Source organism: Hypoxylon trugodes (genome assembly GCF_022578975.1).
Source record: "Hypoxylon trugodes strain CBS 135444 unplaced genomic scaffold F4822scaffold_4, whole genome shotgun sequence".
In the NCBI taxonomy this organism is placed as follows: Eukaryota; Fungi; Ascomycota; class Sordariomycetes; order Xylariales; family Hypoxylaceae; genus Hypoxylon; species Hypoxylon trugodes.
This window is the reverse complement of record NW_026250019.1, coordinates 113,841-141,008: the sequence shown is the minus strand read 5'-3', so window position 1 is coordinate 141,008 and position 27,168 is coordinate 113,841. Positions and strand designations below refer to the sequence as shown.

Sequence of the window (27,168 nt, the reverse complement as noted above, 5' to 3'; positions counted from 1 at the left end):
CGATTCGCGATTACTAAACTTAGTACCGAGTCGTCATCGCAAAAATGTCACAAAAATGAACACCTACACGCAAAGAATCGAATAAAATTCATTCATCCAGTTGGGTATCTTCCAAATCATAACGCCTCTCGTAACTCCATGCCATGGAATCATCTTCATTCTTCTGAGTCCAACGAAAGGCCTGTTCTCCCTTCTCTTAATAATAATCATAATAAAACACAAATTTCGTAAGCAAATAATACACGAAATCGTGACGGTATATGCATACCACGACCGTTGTCACATCTTATAACGAAGACCACGCTCATTATGCCTTACCAGAGAACATTCGGTCTTCATTATAGGATAGCGGCTTAAGCAACTACTTATTAGTTAGAGGATCGATGTGATTTTGAAAGCAAGAGGTGGCTGGTGCCTTACCTAGATCTCACCCTATTCCAGACCGAAATCTAGCTTGAAAAGCTCACCAAGTCAAAATAAGAAGTGTCTCGCAAGCGCTTGAACATTTCTTTCAACAACTTATCAGACCACACCGTTAGGGATATCCGCTTGAGGCCGTCGAGCATTTTTAGGCACACCTTTCCTGCCATACCTGGTGCCGAAATCAACGATCGCACTATGATCGGCAATCTCAACTGCACCGCTTGACGAGCCTGCTTGTCTAAGCATATTGGTCATCATGCCTTCCCATGCTTCGTGTCGCTGTTTGCTCATCGAATCACGTAAGGCTGCGGCCTTGAGTTCCTTCTGTCGGCTGATTCTAGCAGCTCGGTTGATTCGTCTCAGTGCCAGTTCGCCCTTCTTCAGATCTGCCTCCGCTTGTACTTGCTCCTTCTTAATATCGGGTTCCTTCTGCAATGGGGTAAATTTGTACGCATGAGGAGGTGGAAGCGGCGGGAAATCCTTGGGTATATAAGATCGCTCTTCTTTCTCTTTCTCACCAGATAGCTCTTCGCCTAAGAACGGTCGTGGCTTCAATAGATGCCCGAGGTCTTCCGTAATAGGATTGTAAAAAGACGGTGTAAGGCGCTTTTTTGGCACGGGATTCTTCAGGTGTGGCTTTAAGGAGGATGTGGTGATATTGTGTTGGCGTAGGATCAATTCGTAATCCTCAGGTATGGGATCATTTCTCCTTGCCGCATTCGCGACACGTCGAAGAGAAACCACGAAATCGGTGATGTCTACCCAGCAGTCAGTACACCAAACCATACACGCGAAGAACTTATCAAGCGCATACATGTGTCAACCGTCTCCGTAAAACTTTCCAAAGCTTCTTTCGTAGCAGACTCGAAACCAATGTGTTCTAACGCCAACGCAATTGATATCTTCAAACCCTGTCTTCCGAAATCATCCGCAGTAGGTTGGCTGACTACCTCATGCTTTAGCTTCGTTGTCGCTGGAACGACTTCAACTGGAGTGACGGGACGAGACTCGGATTCGTTGGTCCGCTGTCGCTTAGGTGAGATTGCTTCTTCATGCTCGCCGTCGCTAGGGCGCTTTCGCGACTCATTTTCTGTAATGTCGGATTGACTCATCGTGTGGGCTCCTCAAGACGGCACAGTATTGAATAGATATAGATGAATACTCGTCGAGATTCTCGTGTATCTTCACTTAGAAGATTAGTGATCGCAGTGGTGTGAGTGGTATCGACGCGTCGCAAAGGCAAATAGCCGCGGATTCGCAAGCACGCAAATAATGGTGTCGAGGCCACCGGTGCGATTCGAAGGTCGCTCGATCGCCCGAGGAAATCGTGAGTCGAGATTAATTAAGTATCATTCCATTTATCAGATTGATAATTACTATTAATAAGATACCGGGAAGTTTAGGCGAAAATGTAGACGTAGAGATGAGGTCGAGGTCGGTCTCGATTTTGGTTGAAGATATTGAAAGGTGAAAGGAACTGATGGTTGACTGAGCAGCTGAGATGTATAATTGAAGTGGGTACTTTATTTAGCGTGGCCTTGGGCATCGGCGAACAAAGACGCAAAACTCCGTGTGGCTTGACCATAGGTACTTAAGTACATACATACATCTAGTGTGACGTCGGATGCAGCTCGCATGGCGGGGTAGCGGGGCTAATGCGATTACCCTCAACTCTAAAAAAGTTAAAGTTTCCTGCATCGTGAACTATCATGCTCTTTAAATGAGATAAGCATAGATTTAGAAATTCTAATTCTTCATAAATATATACCACGTTCCTTATGCGCCAGTGAATCTTCATTCCGACAAAAAACCGCCAATCTTAATATCTCGTCAACACCTCACAATCATTCAAGCCTTAGACAACAAACAATTTCGATGATAAGCTCTACTTTAGCTAGTCGTCTGAAGAAAACACAGACATACCTCTTACCGAATGTAATCATGCATTAGGGAATGTGAAGAGGAAATCCGTCCTCTTGATCCTAGAAAACATTGCTTCAATAATCGCGCTGCGGAGTATTTACAATGCTCTGGAATCGGTTGTTCATTGCCCCCATTCGTTGGGGTTGGTTAATTAACGCCAGCCCAGATGACATCGTGCTCGAACATGGGATGTTCAAATTAATGGATGTCGGATGTTCCCAACCCTTTGGGCCCTTTGGGGTGAATACTCAGTCGCTTAGTATGGATGGATAGTATGAAGAATCATTCTTTACACTTGAGAATGGGAAGGGAAAGCATAAGTATTTCCTACAAAGACTCGAAGCATCCTCATCAATATTCCCAATTTTGTTACTTAGTAAGTCAAGACTATCTTTCATACTCCTCCATTATTATTTCGGATTTCATTACTCATTTTAGTATTTTGATTACGAGAAAAGCATATGTTTTGCTATAAGTGTACTCGTCGGTGACGTTTCCAAGGTTCTAGAGATGATAAATTCGAATTGCCTCTTTTTGTAACGTTAGAACATTGGATATGGGAAGTCCGTGTGGGATGACGAACCGAAGTTATGGCATCGTCATCGTTAATTAAACAGGGGTTTAGCTGTCTCATTCTTGTGGCGCCTTCAAGTGCCCCTGGCTTACACAACTTTTAGTGATACTTTGATTAATCTCTCACTAATTGCAGTTCTACTACCATTCATAAAATAGCCGGTGAGGACTTCAGTATTCATGATAAGGCCAAGTTAATAAACTTCGCTGGCAAGAAATGCATCCGCCGACAAATTCAGGGGATAATGGCGAGTCACAAGGTGAGATCGCCAAATTGAAGATCAACAAACCCCTGAATAGCTTCCCAACCAATATTTTCAATTTGGCCGATTCCCTCAAACATCTTGATCTCTCAGGAACAGGTTTATCGGCGTTACCTGAAGATTTCGGCTGCTTGTGGAAGCTCAAGATCGCATTCTTCTCCAATTGCAACTTTACTGTCTTCCCTAGACAGCTTGCGTCATGTCCCGAACTCGAGATGGTCGCGTTTCGGAGCAATTCGATGGTTGAAGTGCCGGAGGATACCCTGCCGCCGAAACTGCGCTGGTTGATTCTCACCAACAACCGTATACGTTCGGTGCCGAGGAGCATCGGGAGATGCTGGCGCCTCCAGAAATGCATGCTGGCGGGAAACCAACTGCAATGCCTGCCGGACGAGATGGTTGCATGTAGGAAGCTCGCCTTGCTTCGACTCTCTGCCAATCGCATACGAGAGTTGCCAGATTGGCTCTTCAACTTACCCGAGCTAGCCTTTCTCTCATTTGCCGGTAATCTATGCTGTTCATCACCCGCGACATCGAAGGATCCCCGTGACACCATCCCCTTCAGCATTCTTCCCGAGGCTAGTTGGGAAGATCTTGATATTCACAACGTCCTAGGCGAGGGCGCATCAGGGATTATCTCTAAAGGATCATGGAACGGGATCGATCAGGTTCAGGAAGTAGCCATTAAACTATTCAAGGGGGACGTTACGAGCGATGGCACCCCAGCGGACGAGATGGAAGCATGCATCAGAGCAGGATCGCACTCCAATCTCATAAATCCCCTAGCCAAGATAACCGGCCATCCTGACGGCAAGGAAGGACTCGTGATGCAACTCATCCCGCCGCGCTACCACGTCTTAGGGCTGCCGCCATCCCTACAAACTTGTACTAGGGATTGCTTCTCGCGGGAGATCCGGTTGACCACGCGGCAAGGTCTGGAAATCCTCTATGGCATCGCTAGGGCGGCGGGCCACCTGCACAAGCGAGGCGTAGCACATGGCGACCTGTACGCCCACAACATTCTCTACAGCGGCGATGAAGACGAGCAGGAGGAAGAGGGGGGCCACGCGCTCCTCGGAGATTTCGGGGCGGCATCTATTTATACCAACTCTAGCTTAAACTACATCTACGACGATAATGACGATAATGATGATGATAGCAAAAACAAGTTTGAGTGGCTCGAAGTCCTAGCTTTCGCCCACCTTCTCGAGGATGTTTGGGGTATCACCAAGCCACGATTCGACGAAGAGGAATTGCGAGTCGCGATGTTACTCGTAGCCCTGCATCGACAATGTTTGAATCCCACGGGCTCACAACGTCCTAGCTTCAACGAGATCAGCCGGCAGTTGAGCGCGATGAAACAACGGCTGACTAGTACTACTACTCAGTAGCTTGCTTTTGTCACTTGCTAGCGTCGCTAACGAACTGACTACGATGTAAGGTCGTAGTCGCAAATGCTACTCCATAAGGGAAAAAAAGAAAGAAAAGAAAAATGAACGGCGAACATGTTCGGCTGGATCCTTACGGTCCGAGGACGACGACGGGATTTGCAGATCGGGATTTACTTTATTCTTACAAGCTTATGAATCCTGGAAAGAGTCACGGGAATAGAGATCCATGTGTTTCGTTTGGGATCGGATTTTCATTGCTACAATACCAATCTACTTACATACATTATCTACCATGTGTTTTTTTGTTTTATGTGTGTACGGTATGGGGTATTTTAATGCCGGAGCCATTGGCATTATGAGCCAGGGACAGGGGAGGAAAAAGAACTGGGGATAGATTTAATGGATGATGATCCAATGAGGGCTCATAGATGCGAGTGAGAGGGTTACAGAGAAGACACAAAAAAAAATCCTATAATCGTTTATACCTAGATAACAGACTAGAATTGGTTCGCGTCATCATCATCTATCGCACAACATATCTAATATCCCGACGGGTTATTGTATGAAGTATATAATTTTGTCTTGCCATTTTTAAAAAGTTCCTTGCTTGTTATCTCTCCCTATTTTCCCTCAAGTTTGGATATCATATGTACGTATGCGAACAGAACGATTCCGCGGAGTCCGTTTTATCGTTGTGAAATCAGCGGTGACGAATTCAGATTCATACACGCATATAACAATTATGTAGCCGATATGATAACTCAGATTTCTTGCTACGTGTTTTGTCCTGTTTGTCTTGGTAGTAATCGTAATCATAATTATAACCAAAATAACCGTAACATAGTGCTAGTAGCATCGTGGCATACGTGTAGCCTGTTCGGTTCCTTCTCACATGCGCCATCTCAAGTACCGGTTGTACATGAGTTACAAGCATGTGTAAATTGAAACTCATTCGGCCGAGTGTTTGTTGTAGTAACCCAATCTCGTAATGACACTGGTCCGCGTTCTCTCCCTTTGTTAATTTTTCAGCTCCGAAATACTTTTTTTCACCTCCCGCATTCAGGCATGGCCCGATCCTCCCGCCGCGGGAAAAGCAATCTAAGAAAGCTACGGAAGCGCCCGCTCGTACATTTGATCGCGTCTTACAGTGTGACATAGCAACTGGGTTTTCCTAACTACGGAGTAAAAGCATGGTGGCATTCAATCGGAAGTTTCCAGCCCTGGTTTGAACGAAGCAGTTCTGACACGCGGCTCACAGGGTACCCAATAGGTTCATCGTAAATTAGATTTTTCTTTGCCTTTTTCTTTTTATTTCTTTTGTGTTGTTATATGTACGTCCACGTATCCGTATGTAGTGTACCTAATGCATATGCAGATGCGGGAGGCCGCTCGGGGTTGTATTGCCTGCCTCATCATTGCTGTCTGTGCTTTTTTGATTGCCTGCCTACCTAGCTCTTCTTTTTCTTTATTTTCCCCTAAAGCCGTCAAAGAAAAAAATGCAGGTAACATAACATCCTCGTTCGTCGACCTATAACATGGATGCCTGCGAGAATTAAAGATCTGATTGATGTTTGACAAGCTGACAAGCTGACATGTATCTGTAGTTCGTTTCCTTTTTCCCCTGAGTCAAAACCCCGCGCGGACCCTTCGACATAAGCTTCTCCGCTGCGACTCACGAGGGCACAGGGCCACACGGACCCTATCGTGGTGGTTCCCACAGGCTGACAGGATTCCGTTTCTGCCAGATTCGGACATATCATGCATCCTTCGCATGACAGAAATCTTACCCCGATCTGAAAAAGAAAGGGAATAAAAAGAATCCTACCGAGAAGAACTATACATACCTAGGTACCTTGTGGATTATCATTTCTTCCTTGCGAGGGTATCATGAGGGTGTATACTTAACTTATATGGAACTAAACGAGTAAGTGGTCCAGGTGGTCTCATAATATCTAAGATGAACGACCGAGCCATGTGGATAGGCAAGGTAGGTGAAGCAATTCGGCTCGTCGGCGTGGGGTCGAATTTGAAGAATTTGTGCTGCTACCTCACTGCATTGTCCTTTTGCCAAGGCCCCTGGCATGTTAATCTTGTACAATTGTACAGTTGCACGTCTTATAATGTACATATGTAGGTCGTATATCTTGTACCTATCGGAATATGTAAGTGACAACTTACTACGTCAAGGAATTAAACGATGAGGGATGTTCAAACAGGTAGGGCGGCCAATGATAACGAGTTCGTTATAGTCCGACAAGCGAGGAAATTCATAGCGTGTCATCTGCATCAACATCACCTTTTTTCCTCTTCTCTAATTCATTAATTGGAACATGGGTTTTCCTTATAAAGCGGTTAAATACCGTAATGCGTGCTGCTTCCGCGACCATAGCCTTTAGTTTGAGGAAGGTAAGTAAGTCGACTATTTTGGCGACCTGCCGGCCTAAGTATCTCGCCTCGAGATGAAAATATGCAGCCTATCATCTGGTAACAAGTTGTTACCGCAGATTCCTACCCCATGACGAGGTGTGAGTTTATCCTACCTAGGTACCTACCCTCGAGGGATCTTCAGGAGCTACACACCTGCCCGGTTATTACACCTACACACCTATACACACCTCGAGCATCTATCTCCACGGACAATCTACGCAAGGGGGTCGTCAGCCCGAGACCTTGCTCATGTATGTTACTTTCGAGCAGATTACTTCCTTTGGAGCCGATCGACGAAAGATGTTCCTGTTGAATCGAATCTGATAATATTCAAAACAGCACATGATTTAATGCCTCACTCACGATGTTGTTTCTTGGTGATTTGCTTACATGGCCAAGTAGATTGGGGTGACCTAAAAGATCTTGGCTAGAGGAAATCAAACCAATGGTGATTAGAGCGAGTATAGTTCGTATAGACTTGAGTCTCAATTTGTAGATCGCGTTGTAGATCGTAGTGACTATTTTAAGTTTATAGTGACTATACAAGAGACTATACTCGACTATAGTGGCTACAGTGAGTATAGTCAGTATAACGACGTCAGGGTTTCGGGATTGCTATGGATGTTCGAGATGAACACCCAAAGCATTCCCCTACCCGCCAGCCTGCCTAGGTACTTACGCCGTAAATGCAACAACTGCTGGCACAGACGAATAGGTTACACATCTCTGACAATTTAGACGTCTGACACAAATAAGCACCAACCTATATTTCCCCTTGAGGGTTATCTGACCAAGAGCCAAGGGTTCGAATCATGTCAAGCTCGAACCATGTGGTCAATTCCACTTGCGGAGGATATATCGCAGTCATGTCATAGCGGGGAATTAAGTTCCTGTCAAGTCTTCCTGTCAGTGTCAAACTAGGGGACGGACGGGAAGGATGATGAATCAGTTGCAATCCTGTCGCTGCAAGTACCTAAGATTAGGTAGATAGATAGGTACATAACGCCAGCCTTCGATGAAGAGGTCTAGAACAGATTGGCGTAATCACGTTGGCTATCCGGATCTGCCGCGATAGATTTAGGACTGCCGATCCGCATTGACTTTTTTCTATTTTGTCAGGATTCTTTAGATAGATTACCGGACCGAGCGTGCATTATGAATATTTCATGATTTGATTTAGAATAGTGTACGAGAGATGGTGTAAGTAGTGGGTGTCTAGTGTCAACTATTTAGAAGAAAAGAGGTTGGTGTAAATCAAGTCAAGGTATCTTAAGTATTTTTTAATATGGAATACATGTAGCCTCGGCAAAGAAAAGCCGGTTTAATGGAGACCCCTTTTTAAATGTATCCTAGGTACTTTGATATTAATGAGGCGGAAGAAGCACTAATTGTAATTGACAGTTGACGTTATAGGTGACCTTGGTCTGTGCATAGATAGCGTGGACAACATAGACAACGCTATAGCCTACTTAAATGTCTAACAAACCCACTATAACTGCTAACCGAATGTTGAATTTCTATACTAAAGCTGCAAGACTAAACTATCGCATCGTAGGTTCATCGCCGCTAACATGTTCGATTATACAAAGTTCCACTAAAAAGAGCTGATAGACCAGGACAGGGAATATCAAAGGTGTACAGCCGTAGCGTGTTGTAATGTACCTTTGTAAAGATAGTTTACAGGTACAGGGACCCCTAGTCTCACCTTCCATGCCATGTGCATATGCGCATGCTTTGATATGGATGGTAGTTACATCCTAGCTACATATGTACATAGGTACCTCAAGCAATTGTATGGAAATTCTCCAAAATTGTTGTCAATTGAGAGTTCAAGGTTTATTATTCAAAGGTAGGTACGGAAGGCGGGGGGATACAACGGGGTGAATGCCGTCCAATCGCTTTATACTATCGGTTCTTTCTCTTTCCTTTTTGCTCTTTTTTTTTTGTCCTTCTCCGACTCTTTTTTTTTTTTTTTTTTTTTTTCTTTGGTTATTATTATTTTTTAATTCTTTGTCTCACACACCCCACTACACCCCCTTCTCCACTCCACTCCACTCCCACCACTTCTTCCCCATTTCATCCCACTTCGTGTATGTTGATGCATGGTCTGCCTTGTCCTGTCTGTATTCCCTACCATTCTACCCATTCTACTACTACCTCCAAATCGAATAGGAAGAACCAGAGAAGAGAAGACTTTTCTTCTGGTATTATTGCTGCTATTATGCATCAATACGCCCAGTCTTTATTAGATGACCACACATGCATACGAAGCTACTCATCGTCATATCAATTCGGGGCCGTTTTTAGAAATCCTTGTTCTACCTCATGCTCATGCATCCATACTTCCTATTTCGATATTTCCTTTCCCCGTCCGTCCTGCTTCTGTGACCTGTGACCTACTGTTCCTCTTCATTTACTTATACTACTCGCATTTACTTACTATAAGCTTGTACATATTTCCATGTCGTTTGTTGTCAACCCACCTTGACTAACAGACTAACGGACTGACTGACTTACCTTCCTATTTACATCGCTGACTCTTCCCTCTCCCTCTCCCTCTTCTCTGGATGATATATCAATATTATATTATATTCTCACCTCGGTCCACTTCGATCATCTTAAAACATTATTTGTATTCTTTCTCGAACCCATAATTTTCTTGGTATTGGTGGATTTGATCTCCCTCGACCCTCCTACGAGACTTGTCCCAACGCGGCATTGCCAAGCTCGGCCTACAGCCCTAATGATACGGATCCCGGTATAGATAATAGAGATCGCATTTTATTTATGTCACGCCCTGAACCGGCTACCTCCCCGTCGCTCGATTATCGATTTTCGAATTTAATTTCCTCGAGCATGTCGTACTATTACTAGTCGACATTTCGTGGAGAAGGAAAAAAAAAGAAAAGAAAGAAAAATAGTTAAAAAAGGTGTTGACGACTCGCCGTTATTTCGTTTATCCATCTATATATATTTGCATTCTACGCTCTAATTCGGGTGTAACCTAATATATAAACTCTTTCAGACATCCAACTAAACGAATCTCTGGATCATAGTACCGCAACCATGTTTCCCATAGACAGGAGTCTTCTTCCGTCCTTGTCGACTCGCAGGGCGTTGATCGTGGTGGATCCCCAAAACGATTTTCTGGCCGAGGATGGCGCCCTACCTGTCAAGGCACCCGGAGATATGGCAGAACAAATAGCGGATCTGGCAACCGCGTTTCGACAGGCTGGCGGTGATATTATCTGGGTATGCAGTCGATTCGAGAAATCTCGATCTATTTTGGATGAGCAGATCTTGACCTCAGATCGAGGTCCTCCTCGTTCTCCTGATCTCTCGCGAGGCCGTCGTCGGCAAACGCCACCACAGCCAACCCAACTCGTCGAATGTCCGGAGGCTTTCTTAACTCAAGAACGTTTGGATCTACCGAAATGTGTCCGACCAGGAACCTTTGGAATAGAGATGCATCCAACTATCAAGGCGATAGTTAGCCCTAAGGATTACTCGCTCGTTAAGTCGCACTATTCAGCTTTCAAGTCGGAGCAGCTTCTTCGGTTACTACGTATGAGACTCGTGACAGAGCTTTTCATATGCGGATCTATCGCCAATATCAGTGTTATGGCCACCGCTGTCGACGCTGCAAGTCATGGATATACCCTCGCCATAGTGGAAAATTGTTGTGGTTTCCATAATATAATGCGATATCGCAATGCTATTAAGCAGATTTCAAACACGACAGGCTGCGACGTTTTAAACGCGACGGAGGTCTTGGCTTCTTTTAAGCCTATACCAAAGCCCTCGAGAAAGTCAGGCGACAGGCCAGCGACTTCTCCAGCCGGCAGGTGCTCTACCGTACGTCGTGCCGGGGGTGAGGATGATTCTGTTGTGTCCTCGACCTCAGATATCTTGTCGTCGTTTGAGAATCTGTCGCTAAGTGCTGAGCGTACAGCCGATCCTACCGACCGTGAGCCATCTGCGAAAGATCCAACAAAACCGATTCAACCCGTGGTGAAACCGATAGCGGTCGAAGATGACACCCGAAAGTCACGTGTTAAACGTTCTACTTCTTCGACGTCGGACAAAGCCGAATTAGTTAGGCGACACGAAAAGCTGGAGCAAGAGGATGAGTCACAAAGTAATCATCTCGATGATGACAATAGTAATGATGCACAAGCCACAAAGCGGGGCAGCGAAACAATAACTCCACCAACAGCTCAGACCGATGGCGTTGTCTCTCAGGACACATCAAAAACGATCAAATCTACCTCCGACGAGAAACCGAAAGAGAGTGTTTCCAACGAAGAACCATTAAAAAGTGACGAGGAACCCCCGACTAAAAAAGTCGATCCTGACCCCTCACCCGAGGAAAAATCGGACGAATCATCAGGGACTGTGAGTGAGACACCAATCGATAAATATCTTGAACGTACAAAAACGACGTTAGTAGTTTCGCAAACTGAAATTAACATTAATAGCAAAATGGATCCTGAGCATACGACAACACCGAGGAAGAGTAAACCTTTATGTGAAGGTGACACCCAAGTCATCTACGACATTCTACCGCCTCCATTGTCGGAGAATATTTTTGAGAGGGTAAGAGATGAGGTACAATGGCAGAGGATGATGCACCAAGGTGGCGAGGTACCACGATTGGTTGCTGTCCAGGGACAGATGGATGAAGATGGTACCATGCCAGTTTATCGCCATCCTTCAGACGAGTCACTTCCATTACTCCCTTTCTCTCCTACCGTGCTCGAGATCAAGCAGGAGACTGAGAAACACCTGGGCCATCCTTTAAATCATGTCCTCATACAATTCTATCGCGATGGTAACGATTACATTTCGGAACATAGCGACAAAACCTTAGATATAGCTAAGAATAGTTTTATTGCCAATGTTAGTCTAGGAGCGGAACGAACCATGACGCTCCGGACAAAGCGACAGCCGAAAAACACAACCCCGGGAGTTCCCGGATCTTCCTCCGAAGGACCGAAACGCGTAGTTGAGCGGGCTCGATTGTCGCATAACTCGTTGTTTCAGATGGGACTCAAGACCAATATGAAGTGGCTTCATGGTATCAGACAAGATAAGAGAATGGATCGTGAAAAGTCGGAAGAAGAGTTAGCTTATGACGGGGGCCGCATCTCATTGACGTTCAGGCAAATAGGAACTTTCCTGTACCATGATAGCAGTCTGATATGGGGACAAGGGGCTACATCAAAAACTAGGGGGCGGGCGAAGGAAGTGATTAATGGTCAGACTTCAGAAGCGATTGAGATGCTGCGAGGCTTCGGTAGGGAGAATCAATTGACGGAGTTCGATTGGGACGAATACTACGGCACCGGCTTCGACGTATTACACATCTCTGCTTCACCTCGATTATTCTTGTCGGCGGATCCGATAGTTAATATGAGTATTCAATTAATGCTCGCTGAATATGGAGTTAGCTATGCGAGGGGCAGCATATCGCCACTTTTCAATTGGCAAAACGGCAAACCAACAAGGGATCCTGCCGGCATACCTGATGTTTTACCTATCAAGTTCGTCGATAACGATTTAGCCAGGACGTCTGTCCAAGGCGAATTTACAATCATGATTTACATTGACCACGTCTATGGCAAGAGTGAAGAAGGGGATCGGTCACAAGCTGATCTCATCAAGGAGCGATGCCGACAGGGCCTTAATCTCTTAGAGAAGCATAGAGCCGGTCTAGACGCCGAGGCACTTCGGACCGAATTGGACATGTGGAATACATATGCCAGCGAAGGCAATGACTTCATCGCTGGTTCTGCTATGACATTAGTTGACTTTGCATTCTGGCCAGTCCTCTATGATATTGTCAGGGGATCGCCGGAGGAAGATGAATTCAGAACTAAATTTGAGAAACTGAGTGCCTACTACGAACGTATCAAAGCACGAGAGTCTAGCAAAAAGGTTTTAGCCGCCTCTGCGTCTTGCGCACCTCGCACAAATAAAACGCCGTCGATATCGGCAAACAAGGAGCATGCGGAAGAACTTAGTGATATTACCGCTGATGTTGCGGCTTCTGTCTCTACATCTACCTAATCTTCTTACTCTATATTACGAAGATATAGAAGTAAGACTCGCGATATAACGCACACTTAACGACAAAGAGCATATACACGGGAAAGGGGATGTTCATTGTAGCATAGCGTCGGGTGAACAAAAGGATGGCGATAGGCCTATTCGTTTTAGCCAAACGTCGCACACGGGGTGGTAAAAGTTCCCTGTACACATAGATATATACCTAGCGACCTAGATATAAGGTAGCTGTCGTTGCGAAACATTCGCTCTTAGACGAGACATCATGAATAAGAACTCTAGATCGTAAGATCATAAATAATACTTACAGACTTGGATACTTTATTGTTTGTATATCGTGAGAAATAGATGAACCACACGCAGAATAGGAAGAGAAATAACGTGCTCGCGTCCGAGCCTGCAATTTGGTTTCAATTTATTTTGATTTATTCTTAGCCTTGTTGGCATTTCGAAAGCATCGGATTTGCTTATCCTTGCTTCCCTCATCTCTTCAGAAGCATTGAATGCTGACTATTCTCAAGTATCACCATAGATACTAGACTGGGTATGTACCACGGTACAGCTAGACAGTCAGAGAATGCTCTTCATATCCTCGCGGTATCGCGACTTCTTACTGTTTCCAGCCAAACTAGATAACCGTTCCATTGGAATGTCTTCCTGGGTGGGATTTGTATTTTTATGGGGGCAGTAGGGGTGGACTAAGACACTTACTCGTAGTAGCCGGCGGCATAACTAGCAAGCTCAGAGTCATACATACCTCAGGTATGTGTATGCCTTCTTCCTTTCCCAGCGACGGGTAGCCGGTAGTCCTACACCTCACACGAGGACACCACGGCGCCGAATCAGTACCCTACCGCAGCACCCGAACTTCCACTCGCACCTGTCCCTCCACCTCCATCTCCAACATTCTCCTGCAATATAATCGTCGGCCTCCTTGCCACAACATCAAAAACCGTAGCTTCCGTCGTCGCCGCACCAGGATTAGTCTCGACATCACTCATACTCAACGCGCGCAGTATATGTCGATCAATCCTATCCAAATCTGGATCCGCAAAGCGTCCCTTCAAATAATCCGCAACCTGCAACGCCGGCATAGCAGCAGCACGAGCTAACCTATCAATCGCCGATCTAATCCCCGCGTTATTCTCCCTCTGCCACCTGCGGTACGAAGCGATCGTATGCATCTGATCCGGAGGTGTAACGGGATGATTATGATTCGCATCGAGAACTTCGACGAACCATAAATCACCTTCTCGTTTTAGCCGGCGCACTACGGCTTTCCATTGACACCCGCATTTTTTACTTTCCCGTCGACGCTCGCCTGTGCTTTGTGATACGAATTCGGCGCCGCCCCGGTCGCAGGAGAAGTCTTTGCGTATTACGTTGCCGCTGGGGTCGTATCGGCCTGAGGGGAGTTTCTCTTTTACGGTGCGTTTTTGGGATACGCCGTATCCGGAGGTGAAGACGTGCAGTTGCAGGGAGAAGACGGCATCGTCGGAGGTGTTGTAGGGACCTCGGTTTAGGGGGTGTGGTGTGTGGACTATGGGTGCGCGGGTCGGTTGTGAGGGTTGGGGGAGGGTTGCGGTTGTGGCTAGGTAGTCCCGCGCTGCTTGGGATTTTGGAGGGCGGCCTATTCGGCGACGTTTGCGTTGGGGTTCGGTGGTAGGAGTTGTTGCAGATGTGTCGACGGCAACATTGTTGTCGGGAGTGGCAATAGTAGGTGTGTTGTTTGTCGAAGGAGTGGATGTTAGAGGTTCGGTATTGAGGCTCGGATCGGTGTTGGCTTCGATATTTTGTTGTTGTTGTTGTTGTATAACATTGCTATTGTTGGTTTGTAGAGTTGGTTGTACGGCGGGCGATAAAGCTGATGGGTGTTGCTGCTGTGGTTGTTGCTGGTAGACCGGCGCGGGTATCGTAGTCGTAGAAGCTGTGTGGTGTAACTGATGATGAAGATGAGACTGCGATTGCGAATGCGGACGAGGATGGGGATGAGACGACGGATGGAGCTGTTTTGGTGGTGGATTAGATGGTGGAATTACGGCGAACGATAGTTGATTGTATTGTTGGATTGGGGTGAGGGAGCCATATTGTGACGAAGCCATCTTGTATTTTATTTTTTATCGTAAAAGACCGTTTATGTATGGAATATGTAAGAATGATGGAGGATTGAATTGACCGTCGGTCTAACGTTGAAAGGGAAGAAAGTGGGAATTGATAACGATTAGAGTTCTGTGTAACAGTACAAATAGGGTTAGTAGTGTGGGGGTTACAGCGGAAAGCTCCTGCGAGATTACCTACCCGACAAGGGTACTAAGATACATAGCTACGTAATCAAACAGGCTAGTCTCAATACGTAATTAACCATGCTTTTCTTATTTAAACGGTGTTGTATCCGTATATCCATGTTTGACTAACAGTTAATTCCCGTCCACTCTTGAACCTAGACGTTTTAAATTCTTTTCTTGACCATTCTTCACATACGTCCCAACTTTCGACATTGCTACCCATCCAATGGACTTTTTGTCACACTGTGTACCAACCTATCCCTGCATAGGGACCGAGTCACACTGTAAGAATGCGCCTCACAGAAGAATTGATGCTTAAATTTATCCAATTACATTGGCTTAAATCGACAAAATCGGCCTCACGCTGGAGGCCTATTCCATGGTGACTAACGAGCTTATTAAGACGGATATTCTCCTATAAATGTTGGACCAATTTCCCCTACTGTCTACCGTCCACATTCAAGAATTACCACTTGCCTGCAGGAATCAATCGTATTGCTATGTAAGACCTTACCATCATCTGTACGCAGTAATAGTCCCATGACCAATCAACTCGCGTTATTTGGTCCTTCAGTCTTAGTGCTTCGAGACGACGGCCAGGCAATTACTTCAGTCAGCAATATATTCGAGCAACAGTCACCGCAATCTGAGACCCGGAGGAATCCCTGCGCAGTGAACATTATCAATCGACCCAAATTATACTTAGGTGCGTATTATTAACTATATGAACTACAAGAAAACTAAAATGATGAGACTGAAGCCCACCATGAAAAGTTGGCACCCAAGTCTTGAAGTAAAAAAAAAAAAAAAAAGAACACGCAAAATCTAACCATCCACAAAACCATTGACCCACTGATTTTATATGCACCACACGAAAGTGTGTTGGACGTGAGCCGTCCTAATAATGACACTATCCTATGAAATATGAAAAGAAACATGTAGTAGCAGCAGTTCCGCCTCAGACTGAAAAGGATACACGAACTGAAGGTTGAATGGAACGACGAACGGAACGACCAGCGGGGCGACCGGCAGGACGACGCCCGCAGAGTTCAATATGCTTCAAATGAGCATCGTAAGTATGTTTCGCACCGCAATTACAAGCGCAATAACTACCCAGAACCAGCTTCCCACAATTTTTCATGTGGCGTTTATGGTTATCCTTGCGCAGGCTCGGGGCTCCACAGGAACAATAATACCATGGGCCGTTTGCATGTGACTTAGTCGCATTGAGATGTCGCATTAAGTCCTTCTTCTGCTTGAATGGGGCTTTACACTTATGACAGCGCTCGGGGGAGTTGCCAGATGATGGGGAGGACTGTTCGGGGCTGGATAGGTCCATCTGGTTGGGAGTTGCGAACGTAGACTGATCAGGGGTCGCGAACGTGAGTTGGTCGGCATTGAATACGTCCATTTGATCGGGAGTTGTGAACATAAACTGATCAGTGTTGGATGCGCCGACCTGATCAGGGGTCATGGACGTGGGCTGTTCACTGGTCTCGAAAATAGTAGATTGCTCAAGATCAAACGTAGCGGGCTGGCCATAGTCAGGTAGAGTAATTTGATTGTAGCTGGGCGGAGCGGATTCTTCATCTTGCGGGTAATAATTAGACGGGTTGTAACCATCTAGAGCGAGCGGGTTGTCCCCGGAGGAGATAAATTGGCCGTGTTCGGGAAAGGGTTGTTGGTTGTAAGCAGGTAAAGCAAACTCGCTACTAATGGCTTGATCTTGACTAGACCAAGTTGGTTGGATACAAGCAGATGGGCTGGAGTGGTGAATGTAGATAGAATCCGAGGAGTAATTATTATTCCCAAAAAGATTAACCTGCTCTTGATAGATACCAGCCGAATTGTCGGCCCTGCACTGGGTCGACAGCAAAACCTCATTGCTAGCCTGGGGGTGGAAGGCTAACAACTCATCGACGAAGTCGTCTGGGTAATCTAATGGGGAAGGTTGTATATAATACCCTGAGTTGACCTTAATGTTGCTCTGGCTGGGTTCATACTTGGGTTGAGCTGACTCCCTCTTAGAAAGTGGTTCATTGTGCGTCGTCATGTCGGGTTCTTTCGTCGTGTTGGGGCAACCTGCTAGTTGTGATATATGAAGGAAAGGAACATCATGAATATATAACAACGAATATGAAGTGAGGCGACATACCTATCCCGGCCCGAAACTGGTAAATTTTATATTCCTCAGGTCAACACGAACACATATCAAATGCACCAAAAAGCGGACGTCATGTTGTACAGCGAGGAGCATATTGGACGTCTGCTCCAATGAGGGTTTCCCCCCGAGGAGTATTGAATAAAGAATAAAAAACTAATCGTATGTATTTCCTCGAGGTCTACTGGACAGGGAGCGTCCAAACCCCAGGACGAGTAAAACAAGTAGAGGGAGAGATGTCTATGTACGCGTTAGCAGTGCGTTTTCGTGGTGTTTGTCATGGTATATGCTGGATTTGGGGCCTCCGATGGCATTTCGTAAGTAGCATAATATTCATACGATTATACACGGATGACTTATTTGAGTCATAGGGCCGCCAGATCTGTCGAATTGTAGCCCTCTCATCAGAAGCTACTCGCAGCGAGCGTATCGCTGGGAGTTTACTTTTTGATCCCCTGTCGCTCGAAGGAGGAAACAATAAGCCCTCTGCATATTTACATACCTAAGTATGTACATATGTAGGTATGTAATGCTATGCTCCTCTCAGTAGATGTACCGTGATACTTACGTGGGCCATTAGCGAATAATACACTTTTTCCACATGAGTTATCCGAACAAACCACTATGTCGCGTGGGAAGTGACTTATCGGGCGCCCCGTTTCGTCAACAGAAACATCCAGAGGCGCCGCCTTGGTATCTACCTAGGTAGGAGGGTATGTCATATTCTGACATGCATAATGCATAGCAGATACCTAGGTACTTAATGCCTCGTAAAATTGAGGCTCACAAATTTCGTCGGGCCGGAATGATGAGGAAGAAAAATAGAAGAAGAAAAGCTACTTACGTATCGACGGCGTCTATTTGAACCCTCTTTCTTACCATATAACCAGTACGGTCCTGAACGGTCCTAATCGGCCTCCTACCTGAAGAAGTCAAGTTGCATACGTACGACATCCTAGGGCGTAAGCCCTATGTCAATTCCCCTCTTCACTAAAGTGTGTGGCTTGGACATTAAAAGGACATTGGTTAAATGATAACTCACACATCCTTCCACACATACGCTCCAACTCTCGACTTTGCTACCCATCCAGCGCCATCAACAACTTCCTGCCTGGCATTCCTATCACGCAAGGCCTCTTCGACACTAATGCCAGCCGGGAATCCGTTTACCTCTTCACGTTGAACTGCTAACCAACCTTTCCAACCAGCCTTCACTTCCGCCCTGACGTTTATACCCCCTCCGATGACCACCGTGCCCCACCACTCCTGTGCTCGGCTGCCGTGCGATCCGTATAGCATATACTCGCCCGCAGCCTCGACAGCCGCACGTATTTGCTCCTGTCCCCGCGCGGGGCGGTATACATACACGTGGCGGAGATCCGGGGGTTGGGCTGGGTGGGAGGGGTTAGAAGTGGAAGGGGAAGAAACGAGTCGAGTTACATCGAAACGGCTTTCTGCGTCAACGATGACTATAGTGTAGTTATGCGGCTCAGCTATAAGTGTTGATACTAAGTGATATAGTAACGGTAAGTAGCGACCGCTTATGGAGAGAATTGGGGGTGGCGCTGAGTGTGTTGCTTTGTAGTATCGGGTTGCGATGTTAGCAAGAGCTGGGATGGGAATTTCTGGGCGAAGAGTAGAGGAGTTGCCGCCGGTAAGGCTGGTTTTGAGGGATTCGAGAAGCTATAGAATATTAGTATTTCTATAACTATAAAAAATAAAATAAAATTTATGAAGCTGGATGTTGTTATGAGAGAAGTATGAGAACGAGTATAGAAATGAGATGCGGCGATAAGATAAGAAGTGGACTCAATTGAGGTGACGGAGTCAATCTACACTCCTTCATCTCTCATTCATATAAAAATCAAAGTAAAAACTAAAGAGAAGATGTGAATTAATAACATACCTCTTCTAAACTACCCTCCTCAACTTCACCAAGCAATCTTGCACCAACGTGTTTCGCAGCCGCAGCATTCATTTTCGCCCACTTTCCCACCTCCCCTCATCCCATACCCGCAAGTCTCAATACAACAAGAAACAACAATGACGCCACCGTGTCACGTCTTCCCGGTATCACAACTCGAATCCGAAATCCAGGTTAACAACGGGCGAGCGCGCAAGGGTGGTCGCATCGACTTATCCGCCTGCGAGTTATTCTCGATGGTCCAATATGAATGCCAGATTGATCGTCCGGATGTCGCCGATAGTCCCGTAAGGTGTTGGCCCGTGCAGCGGTGGTTTCGCCGGTGAGTCTTCTTTTATTCTCTATTCCCTCTTCTCTTAAAAGATTTAGCAGCGAGATTTCAAAGGGAAATATGGCTGATTTCATTTGATGTTGGATTAGGTGTAAAGATAAAAAGGGAAGTTTTATGGTCGAGACTACGTTGTGGGAGAAAAGTAATGAAGCGAAGAAGGATGGCGGGGGTGATACGTAACTGTAATAAGTGACAGCAAGTAAAAAACGTATATTCTCATAAATGAAGGTTTATTAATGCAGACACAATGGGATATGTATAAATCAATTCTACTTTATAGTAATTATGAATGTCTTATAACTCGGTCTCAACCTTTCCGCATATAAACTATCAATTAGTATCAGGGTCATCCTTCAACTTAAGCATCTATTTATTGTACAAATCACTATAGGATTGGAGGATTGAATATAATCGACCCCCCTTGGCATAGAATAGTGTCAAGTCACTGAAGCATTTACACCAGTCGGTACGTAGTAGTCCATAACTCCTATTGCCAACCTATCTCAAGAGAATCCGTAGACTCCCATTCACCAGGATACAGCATAATCGATCAATGTTCGTACCACACGGGAGTATTCCCTTCTAGGGAGCCACATAACTCACCATCCCTTCCAGAGCGTCGCTATAGCGACATACCGTATCTACGAACTCATGCCATAATCAAAAGATGTATCACCCTCAATGCCAATATATGAATCCAACGTCAGTAATAATCACAATAGACAAAATAAACGTTGATGTTCGAGGGAGTCTGAATTCGGTAGGTGGATACTCGTTCGTATAATACAATCGGCCGTCCAAAAGCATCCGAAGCACAACCGTCTTCTATTCCAACCTCGAACCACACGCTAGAAAAGGTATGTGCATTGTCTCTAGTCTTTCTTTCTTCCTACTTCGCAAGCATGATTTTGCTATCCTCGCTCTAATCCTTCGTCGTTGATATCATTTCATACGGCTCGTGCGGCGGCTCGTTCCTGCTCGAGTTGCTTGTAGAAGTTGTCTCGTGCGTGGGTGCGCGGCATGTGGTATCCGTGCCTTGAAGATGTTAGTATACCGTATGTCCCTCTTATCGTCTAATTTTTCCTTCTCTTCCAACAAGTATAAATCAAGAATGTTCGTACCAGTAGAGACTGCCGAATGTGACACCAAGACCTATAATCCAAGTTAGCCCCAATCCTCCAAATATCGCTCGAGTTCGATCGTATAAGGCATCGAAGTACGAAATCGAGGAATTCGAGTAAACGGGCGACATACCGAGCGCAATGCTGAGATCAGTAACGAGGCCCCTTCGGAGCATCTACAATCATACAAAATTAGCGTAAATTCGACCGGAGGGGTATTCATTGCAATTGAGCGCAGAAATGACATACTCCAGTAATAGGTTTGATTGCCATTGCGAAGTATAATTCCGAAGAATTCGATTGAGAGGAGATTGGTAGGTAGCGGGAGAGAGTTAATGGTGGAAGAGTTAAATATGGAAATGGAATTGAAATGGAATTGAAATGGGCTGATGATGTTTCCCCATTCAATTCGCGCGAACCTTGGAAACCTTAATTGCTGCAGCTTCGGATAGAGTCACGTGAATTAAATCAATCGGTGCTTTCCACCACTGAACTTAAAGGTTTATGTAATCTGTACCGAAGTACCCTTTTTCCCGCCGGCTTATCTTCGGCAATTCGCATCTTCTCAACGTCCGACTTTTTTCCTTTTTCCTGCTGCAGAAGCTTCATCACCACTTCAATTTGTATAGATAGCTTCGATCTCAAGCTGCTATACAAACCCAATTCATAACAGTCATGAGTTTACACCTTCCGGTAAGGCGGGTAGCTGCTACTGGTATTCCCCCCTATTCCAATTGACCTTTAATATATTCATTAACTGACCATAAATCATATCAGCCCATGCAACCGCCAACAAACCCTCTCTCCACCTCCAATACCTCCAACCGCGAACCCAACGACGAAATGCCGGTAGCTGGTTCAACTGGGGCCGCACACCCTCCGAAAAGGATCCCCTAACCCAAGAACTAACCCGTCGGGAGCGAGAAACAATGGTAGCAAAGCGAAACATGGACCGCACCCAAGGCGGTTCCATATTCGAAGACGAAATCGAAGCACAGGAGCGAAAGCAAAAAGAAGAAAGTACCAAAGGACCCGGCATTAGTAGACAACAAGCCATATCCAAGATGAAGGAACACGTCGAGCTAGCGCAGAATCCGGATCCAAGATGGCGGAACAGGTACCTGCGGAAGAAGGTTATGCAAATGGTACGCGATGAATCCGAGGGCAAGCCTTTGTCGAAGGAACAGCGTATACGACTTACCGAGAAGCAACATACGAGCAAGAGCGCCATGCTGCCTACTAGCACTAAAAAACTAGTCCATTTAACGCATCAGATCGTGGGTAAATCCGTCGACGACGCTATCACGCAGATGCGTTTCAGCAAGAAGAAGATGGCGCGCGAGGTTCTTTGGCAATTGCAATTAGCGCGGGATACTGCGATCGCGGCACATGGTATGGGACTTGGATCCGTGAACAAGGATGGCGATGCGGAGAAGAAGGAGTCGAAGAAGCAAGTACGCAAGATCAAGACTAAAGACGGCAAATCGATTGAAGTGAGCGACCCTACGTCGCTGTACGTCGATGAGTCGTGGGTTGGTAGGGGTCCGCATATGGGTATGAGGATACAATACCACGCGCGAAGCCGTATGTCGCGGATGATGCGACCGAGTGCTTGTAAGTGACACCTACATTCCTATATATGCGCCACATTGGATTTCCTATTTGGTCAAAACAGGATTGCTAACGTCTACCTTTTTACCTTAGACCTATCGGTGGTCCTAAAAGAAGAGAAGACTCGGGTACGCCAACACGACGAGAGGATCGAGAAGGAGGCTAAGAAGGCCCCTTGGGTACATTTACCAAACAGACCTATAACGGCGCAAAGACCGTATTACACATGGTAATGTGTGGACATCCCACCCTGAATATAGAAAGAAGAGAGCTCGCAAAATAGCTAGGAAGTGAGCGTGATGTACACCCTACAAGAGATGATGTATCGATTCGATACGTGTACCATATAACAAGTGAAGAAAAAATCAACTCGACCGAGACATCATGAATAGTCTCGATGTGATATAAACAATATTTACGACGTCACGAAAGATCACGGGTTATCTACGATCAAAGTAGTGAGTTTCGGAATCATGATTTAGATTATTATCCATGAACTACCTAGAGTATGAAGATAGCTAATACCTAGGCAGTGTGAATCGATACGCAAAGATTCGCAATACGAGACACAAATCTTAAGAAGTAGCAAGTTGTATCGTGTTGGTAAATAGCAAAGTTCATCTCCTCATTTCGTTCCTAACTACGTAATTTGGTTTTCTGTTTATTTTCGTCCCCCACCTGCAAATACCAGCTCTCATGCAGAAATCAAAACATCGATTAAAAAAGGGGTACCTCTTTCGTATCATAGACCTCAAAATTCCGATTACAAGGTCTATACGAATGAAACTGATAAGGCAAGTGTTCCACGATAAATCCTTAAAGGGAATTAATAACTCGAATTTCAGCCATTTGATAGAAAACGAATTCGCATCGTGAGCAAAACTTCTTAACCGAAAATAGCGCGAGGTGGGGTTGAATTAAGAGGCGATACGCATCGAGGTCCGATTAGATCATAGTTCGAGGTTGTGTATGAATCGACATCTCTTCATACGGGCGGGCGTGCGCATCGAGTTCGGAGGAGTAGGATGCAAGCGAATATCGCGGTGACGTAGGCGTGACAGCACGTTTGTTAGCCGTGATGGTCGTGACAGCGGTAGGTGTAGGCGGCGAAGGCGAGAAATGTCTCGACAGGCTTGCTTCGGCTTGGCGCATATCACTAGCATATTGTCGTCCAGAACCAGGCAGAGGCTGTGAAATCTGCATCGTACCGGCACGTGCAGCAGCAGCGTTCTTCGCGTCTCTTTTTCGGCGGCGCATACACAGACAGGCAGCGAGGGCAAGTAGGACTACCGCAACACCAGCACCAGCACCAATTCCGGCTCTCACTGCGACAGACATTCCATTCTCGGGAGTAGACGAGTCATCATCTGACTTCTCCGCAGATGCTGTAGCGGCGCTAGCGGCATCCGAACTCTGGCTAGAAGTGGCTTTTGATGTAGGTGACTAAAAACAAATTAGCTTTTTATTGTAAAGGAGAGCTAGCACAATTAACTTACGGCTTCGGCCGAAGAAGCAGACGAAGATTCGGGGACCGCGGCGGCCGTAGCTGAACTAGAAGCATTAGGATCCGCGGTGGCAGCGCTAAAGCCTTGCTCAGACGAAGTCGCTTCAGAAAATACGGCATCAGAGGAAGGGGGCTCGGGAGAGGCGGTGGAACTCGGGCTAGAAACGGGGGCAGCAGTAGGTTCTGCAGCCGTAGTCGAAGGTGCCGAAGGAGCTGAATCGATTGAAGCCGCTGCCTGTTGAGTAGGTTGTGTAGCCGGAGCGGGTTGAGTCTCGGCAGGTACAGTAGCAGCCGCCGTCGCAGATGGGAGGCCAGCCGACGAGGATGCAACTGTTATTAGTCAGCCAGGAGCTCTCGAGGTATGGTTCTTTGAATCTGGGAATTCTTGCGGCTACTTACTCTTACACTGATCTGTGCCATAACTTTGCGCAATAGGAAGTTGAGCTGCGACGTCCGCACTAGCGCAGGCTTGGTTGACACAATCGCGAATACCATCGGTGAAATCCGCACCCTTTCCACAGACACAGAGGCGATCATTCATAGCACATCCCATAGAGAAGGCATTCGCAAAGACACCATTGACGCAACCAGACTTAAAAAAAAGTTAGCGATAATATTCATGAGACAAGAGAGAAAATAATTCAGCTGGCGTATCGACAAATTCATTGGAATAATTGTCATCCATAAAAAGATATGACACTTACTGCACAAGGTTGGATACCAGCGTCTTGAGCAATACCTTGGCCCAAAAGGGCAGCAAGGAAAGCGATGGTAGTAAATATCTTCATTGCGAAATTCGGAATATCGACAATGAATTAGAGGGGTGATATTGAAGAGGGTCGTAAAGTATGTAACACCGAATCGACGGCGGAGTTATGTATCGGCGGAAAAAAAAAGATGAGAACAGAAACTGAATTATCAGAGGGTATCAAATTGAAAATGACCAAACTTGCTGGTCAAACTTGAAAAACTAACGGACGACGAAAAGAACGAAATGTTGCCTAGGACAGGAAAAGAAGTGTTACAGTCCCACGATGCAGCCCATGGCCGTTCTTTCAATCGGTAAATGGGTTCGTGTTAGTTAGTGAGTTGAAAAAAATAACGAGCTGAAGGTGAATCGCCGCGTGCGAATGAGGTCCCGGTATGAGGTACCAGGTTCGGAATTTACTTAGGTCGACGAGTTGTGTAAGGTGGTTCAAACGTCGCGCGGAAGTCCGTGTAAATTTTGTTAACAGTCGAGGTTACCTAACGCAAAATGTTTGTGGACCTTGGGAAATCAAAGATATTCTTTTGTTGTCGTGTTCGCGCAGTGCGTGTATGACTTGATATTGAGGTCGAGGTGAGGGATCGTGTATTGATTCAAGGTTCCTCTTTGGCAGCACGCAGCCGTTGAAAGAAGGGTTACCAGAACTTAAGTGAACTAAGAGAGTGAACAAGGTGAATCGAACCCAGATCCCTACAGGGAGTGGAGAGAATGAAGGAAGGATTTTTTATTTGCAAAATGAATGAATGAATGTAAGTCCGGTCGTTGACCGAGGGAAGAAGGTTGAAGATTAGAAGTAGAAAAGAGAGTGTGAGTGAAAGAATTAGGGTGGACAAATCAACGTCTCCGACGAGTGGGAAAGAATTACCTATCAAGTCAGGTGTGTAACTCGACGACGATCAGAAAGAGCGAAGTGGAAGGGACTGAAGGAAAGAATGCAGGGTTCTGTGCTACAATACTACAGTACTACATGGCGGAAGGTACGAAGTTGAACGGTGTTTCGATGTATCGGGAAGGTTGCTTAGTACCACAACTAATTATGATTGGTCAATGCCCCCCGTTCCAGCAATCAGGGGTGGCCCTACTAGGCTGTGCCTTTCACTTCAAACAGTACATGTTTGTTATGTACCAGCGTAATTAATTATTCTATCGTTCCTACCTGAAATTCTACCATTTCTACGTTGTCATCCATAAGGTAGGAACTACAAATACAAGTATATGGTGGTTGCTGAATGGGTAAATAGCGGTGGAAAATCAAAGTATACAACCCTACTTCTTGCCCTACACCCTACATCCAACACCTACAATTATTCCTATTCCTACTGAAATGCTATCGTACAATGCAACTTGTTACGGGTTAGGGCAGGTACCGACATATATTAGTATATTCCTTGCCTACCAGATTGGGTCAAAAGTATTTGATAATTGGCCGAATCATCTCAATGAAGGAGTAAATGCTAATTAATGTTGCTTGTCATATGGTGCAAAGTTGCAGCCTTGGTTTAATCTATCTGAATTTATCAGACGAACCGTGCTTCCTTCTTTTTCATATACACCGCGCAAAGCCCAGCTTTTAGGTACTAACCTGTAGCATTCGGCTATTATTCACGTCGATCTTGTAAGGTACGCTATTGAAAAGATCCGAGGTTGCCATGATCTAATTCATGAAGTCGACGTTGTGCTCAATTGATGGATGTATATAGGTAAGTACCTTGCAGCAGGTTTGCTGTGGTAGAGTACATCCATGATAGTGAGAATATGAGCAAGAATACTTTCAAGGTTGCGATCAAATTGTCTGGTTGCACAAACAAATCCCTAGGAAGGGGCTCATTCGTTAGAAAAAGAAGAGAGTTTCCATGGGACATGCGATGCTGCATCATTTAGAAGGTCAAAAATGGAAAAGCTAACGTTACAGGTCTCGTTTAAGGTAAGACTTAAGGGACCGACAGAAGCTAAACCCCGGACCATGTCGTCAATGCAATCGTCATTTTCTACAGGGGATACGTGGAGTATATTGGTACGTGCTGAGCCCCTCCAGTTTCACCTTCGAGTCTCCAATTGCCCCTCTAAATTGGATATGTTGCAATGTACTCGATACAATATTCGGTACGTACCGATTATGCTTACCCGTAGATTGGACGGGAAAGAAGGGGATCGGTGGGATCTTCGCAGGGGCAAGAAACGTTGCCCGCGCTAGAATTTAGAATTTAGACGCTGTATTTTCTTTCCCGTTCCCCTCTAGTCTCCTCTAGTCCCCATCTATTTCTCCTTGTCTCCTCTAAAAAAGAAGTTCACGTAACCACATCGCCTACCACATTGTCGCAAGTTGTCGAATATCCCATAACCCTTTCTAATGTGGATACCATCGGCTGTTCATCAATCATGCCTTACCCATGCCATTG

At 45.7% G+C, this 27,168-nt stretch overlaps 10 protein-coding genes across 10 annotated transcripts; 4 read left to right on the top strand and 6 right to left on the bottom strand.

Moving 5' to 3' along the window:
* Positions 1-109: 109 nt before the first annotated feature.
* Positions 110-1,648, bottom strand: F4822DRAFT_195810 (uncharacterized protein). The gene is made up of 2 exons (XM_051453641.1): positions 1,238-1,648; positions 110-1,181 (listed from the first exon to the last, which is right to left on the bottom strand). Exons 1-2 carry the CDS (start codon positions 1,533-1,535, stop codon positions 523-525), a joined length of 957 nt encoding a protein of 318 aa, XP_051315061.1. The 5' UTR covers positions 1,536-1,648; the 3' UTR covers positions 110-522.
* Positions 1,649-2,528: 880 nt separating this feature from the next.
* On the top strand, positions 2,529-4,686 carry F4822DRAFT_195736 (serine/threonine protein kinase). Its single transcript, XM_051453640.1, has 2 exons — positions 2,529-2,722; positions 3,024-4,686. Exon 2 carries the CDS (start codon positions 3,137-3,139, stop codon positions 4,571-4,573), a length of 1,437 nt encoding a protein of 478 aa, XP_051315060.1. The 5' UTR covers positions 2,529-2,722; positions 3,024-3,136; the 3' UTR covers positions 4,574-4,686.
* Positions 4,687-9,730: 5,044 nt separating this feature from the next.
* On the top strand, positions 9,731-13,228 carry F4822DRAFT_195672 (uncharacterized protein). The gene has a single exon (XM_051453639.1). It carries the CDS (start codon positions 10,067-10,069, stop codon positions 13,067-13,069), a length of 3,003 nt encoding a protein of 1,000 aa, XP_051315059.1. The 5' UTR covers positions 9,731-10,066; the 3' UTR covers positions 13,070-13,228.
* Positions 13,229-13,372: 144 nt separating this feature from the next.
* Positions 13,373-15,226, bottom strand: F4822DRAFT_397733 (uncharacterized protein). Its single transcript, XM_051457642.1, has one exon. The coding sequence runs from the start codon at positions 15,166-15,168 to the stop codon at positions 13,909-13,911; it is 1,260 nt and encodes a 419-aa protein (XP_051315058.1). The 5' UTR covers positions 15,169-15,226; the 3' UTR covers positions 13,373-13,908.
* A 964-nt stretch (positions 15,227-16,190) lies between these two features.
* On the bottom strand, positions 16,191-17,977 carry F4822DRAFT_195591 (uncharacterized protein). Its single transcript, XM_051453637.1, has one exon. The coding sequence runs from the start codon at positions 17,402-17,404 to the stop codon at positions 16,310-16,312; it is 1,095 nt and encodes a 364-aa protein (XP_051315057.1). The 5' UTR covers positions 17,405-17,977; the 3' UTR covers positions 16,191-16,309.
* A 380-nt stretch (positions 17,978-18,357) lies between these two features.
* F4822DRAFT_195643 (uncharacterized protein) lies at positions 18,358-20,091 on the bottom strand. The gene is made up of 2 exons (XM_051453638.1): positions 19,419-20,091; positions 18,358-19,195 (listed from the first exon to the last, which is right to left on the bottom strand). The coding sequence occupies exons 1-2, from the start codon at positions 19,488-19,490 to the stop codon at positions 18,551-18,553; spliced, it is 717 nt and encodes a 238-aa protein (XP_051315055.1). The 5' UTR covers positions 19,491-20,091; the 3' UTR covers positions 18,358-18,550.
* F4822DRAFT_195586 (uncharacterized protein) lies at positions 19,341-20,091 on the top strand. The gene is made up of 2 exons (XM_051453636.1): positions 19,341-19,758; positions 19,857-20,091. Exons 1-2 carry the CDS (start codon positions 19,556-19,558, stop codon positions 19,945-19,947), a joined length of 294 nt encoding a protein of 97 aa, XP_051315056.1. The 5' UTR covers positions 19,341-19,555; the 3' UTR covers positions 19,948-20,091.
* F4822DRAFT_397723 (cytochrome-c oxidase, subunit VIIa) lies at positions 20,050-21,327 on the bottom strand. Its single transcript, XM_051457641.1, has 4 exons — positions 21,138-21,327; positions 21,022-21,064; positions 20,889-20,919; positions 20,050-20,802 (listed from the first exon to the last, which is right to left on the bottom strand). The coding sequence occupies exons 1-4, from the start codon at positions 21,159-21,161 to the stop codon at positions 20,715-20,717; spliced, it is 186 nt and encodes a 61-aa protein (XP_051315054.1). The 5' UTR covers positions 21,162-21,327; the 3' UTR covers positions 20,050-20,714.
* Positions 21,328-21,563: 236 nt separating this feature from the next.
* On the top strand, positions 21,564-22,732 carry F4822DRAFT_427631 (ribosomal protein L22; the record flags this gene model as incomplete). The annotated part of the gene is made up of 3 exons (XM_051460778.1): positions 21,564-21,603; positions 21,666-22,502; positions 22,593-22,732. 3 exons carry the CDS (start codon positions 21,564-21,566, stop codon positions 22,730-22,732), a joined length of 1,017 nt encoding a protein of 338 aa, XP_051315053.1.
* A 539-nt stretch (positions 22,733-23,271) lies between these two features.
* Positions 23,272-24,791, bottom strand: F4822DRAFT_427630 (uncharacterized protein; the record flags this gene model as incomplete). Its single annotated transcript, XM_051460777.1, has 5 exons — positions 23,272-23,314; positions 23,491-23,942; positions 23,996-24,333; positions 24,403-24,595; positions 24,708-24,791. The coding sequence occupies 5 exons, from the start codon at positions 24,789-24,791 to the stop codon at positions 23,272-23,274; spliced, it is 1,110 nt and encodes a 369-aa protein (XP_051315052.1).
* Positions 24,792-27,168: the final 2,377 nt, after the last annotated feature.

Coding starts and splice junctions, on each gene's coding strand:
- F4822DRAFT_195810 (XM_051453641.1), bottom strand. CDS start 1,535: ATGAGTCAATCCGACATTACAGAAAATGAGTCGCGAAAGCGCCCTAGC. Junction 1,182..1,237: donor TACGGAGACGGTTGACACAT/GTATGCGCTTGA, acceptor ACTGCTGGGTAG/ACATCACCGATTTCGTGGTT.
- F4822DRAFT_397723 (XM_051457641.1), bottom strand. CDS start 21,161: ATGGCAATCAAACCTATTACTGGA. Junction 21,065..21,137: donor CAATCAAACCTATTACTGGA/GTATGTCATTTC, acceptor GTATGATTGTAG/ATGCTCCGAAGGGGCCTCGT. Junction 20,803..20,888: donor ACATTCGGCAGTCTCTACTG/GTACGAACATTC, acceptor AACATCTTCAAG/GCACGGATACCACATGCCGC.
- F4822DRAFT_397733 (XM_051457642.1), bottom strand. CDS start 15,168: ATGGCTTCGTCACAATATGGCTCCCTCACCCCAATCCAACAATACAAT.
- F4822DRAFT_195672 (XM_051453639.1), top strand. CDS start 10,067: ATGTTTCCCATAGACAGGAGTCTTCTTCCGTCCTTGTCGACTCGCAGG.
- F4822DRAFT_195586 (XM_051453636.1), top strand. CDS start 19,556: ATGACGCCACCGTGTCACGTCTTCCCGGTATCACAACTCGAATCCGAA. Junction 19,759..19,856: donor GTGCAGCGGTGGTTTCGCCG/GTGAGTCTTCTT, acceptor ATGTTGGATTAG/GTGTAAAGATAAAAAGGGAA.
- F4822DRAFT_195591 (XM_051453637.1), bottom strand. CDS start 17,404: ATGACGACGCACAATGAACCACTTTCTAAGAGGGAGTCAGCTCAACCC.
- F4822DRAFT_195736 (XM_051453640.1), top strand. CDS start 3,137: ATGCATCCGCCGACAAATTCAGGGGATAATGGCGAGTCACAAGGTGAG.
- F4822DRAFT_195643 (XM_051453638.1), bottom strand. CDS start 19,490: ATGAATGCTGCGGCTGCGAAACACGTTGGTGCAAGATTGCTTGGTGAA. Junction 19,196..19,418: donor AGGAGGGTAGTTTAGAAGAG/GTATGTTATTAA, acceptor AATATTCTATAG/CTTCTCGAATCCCTCAAAAC.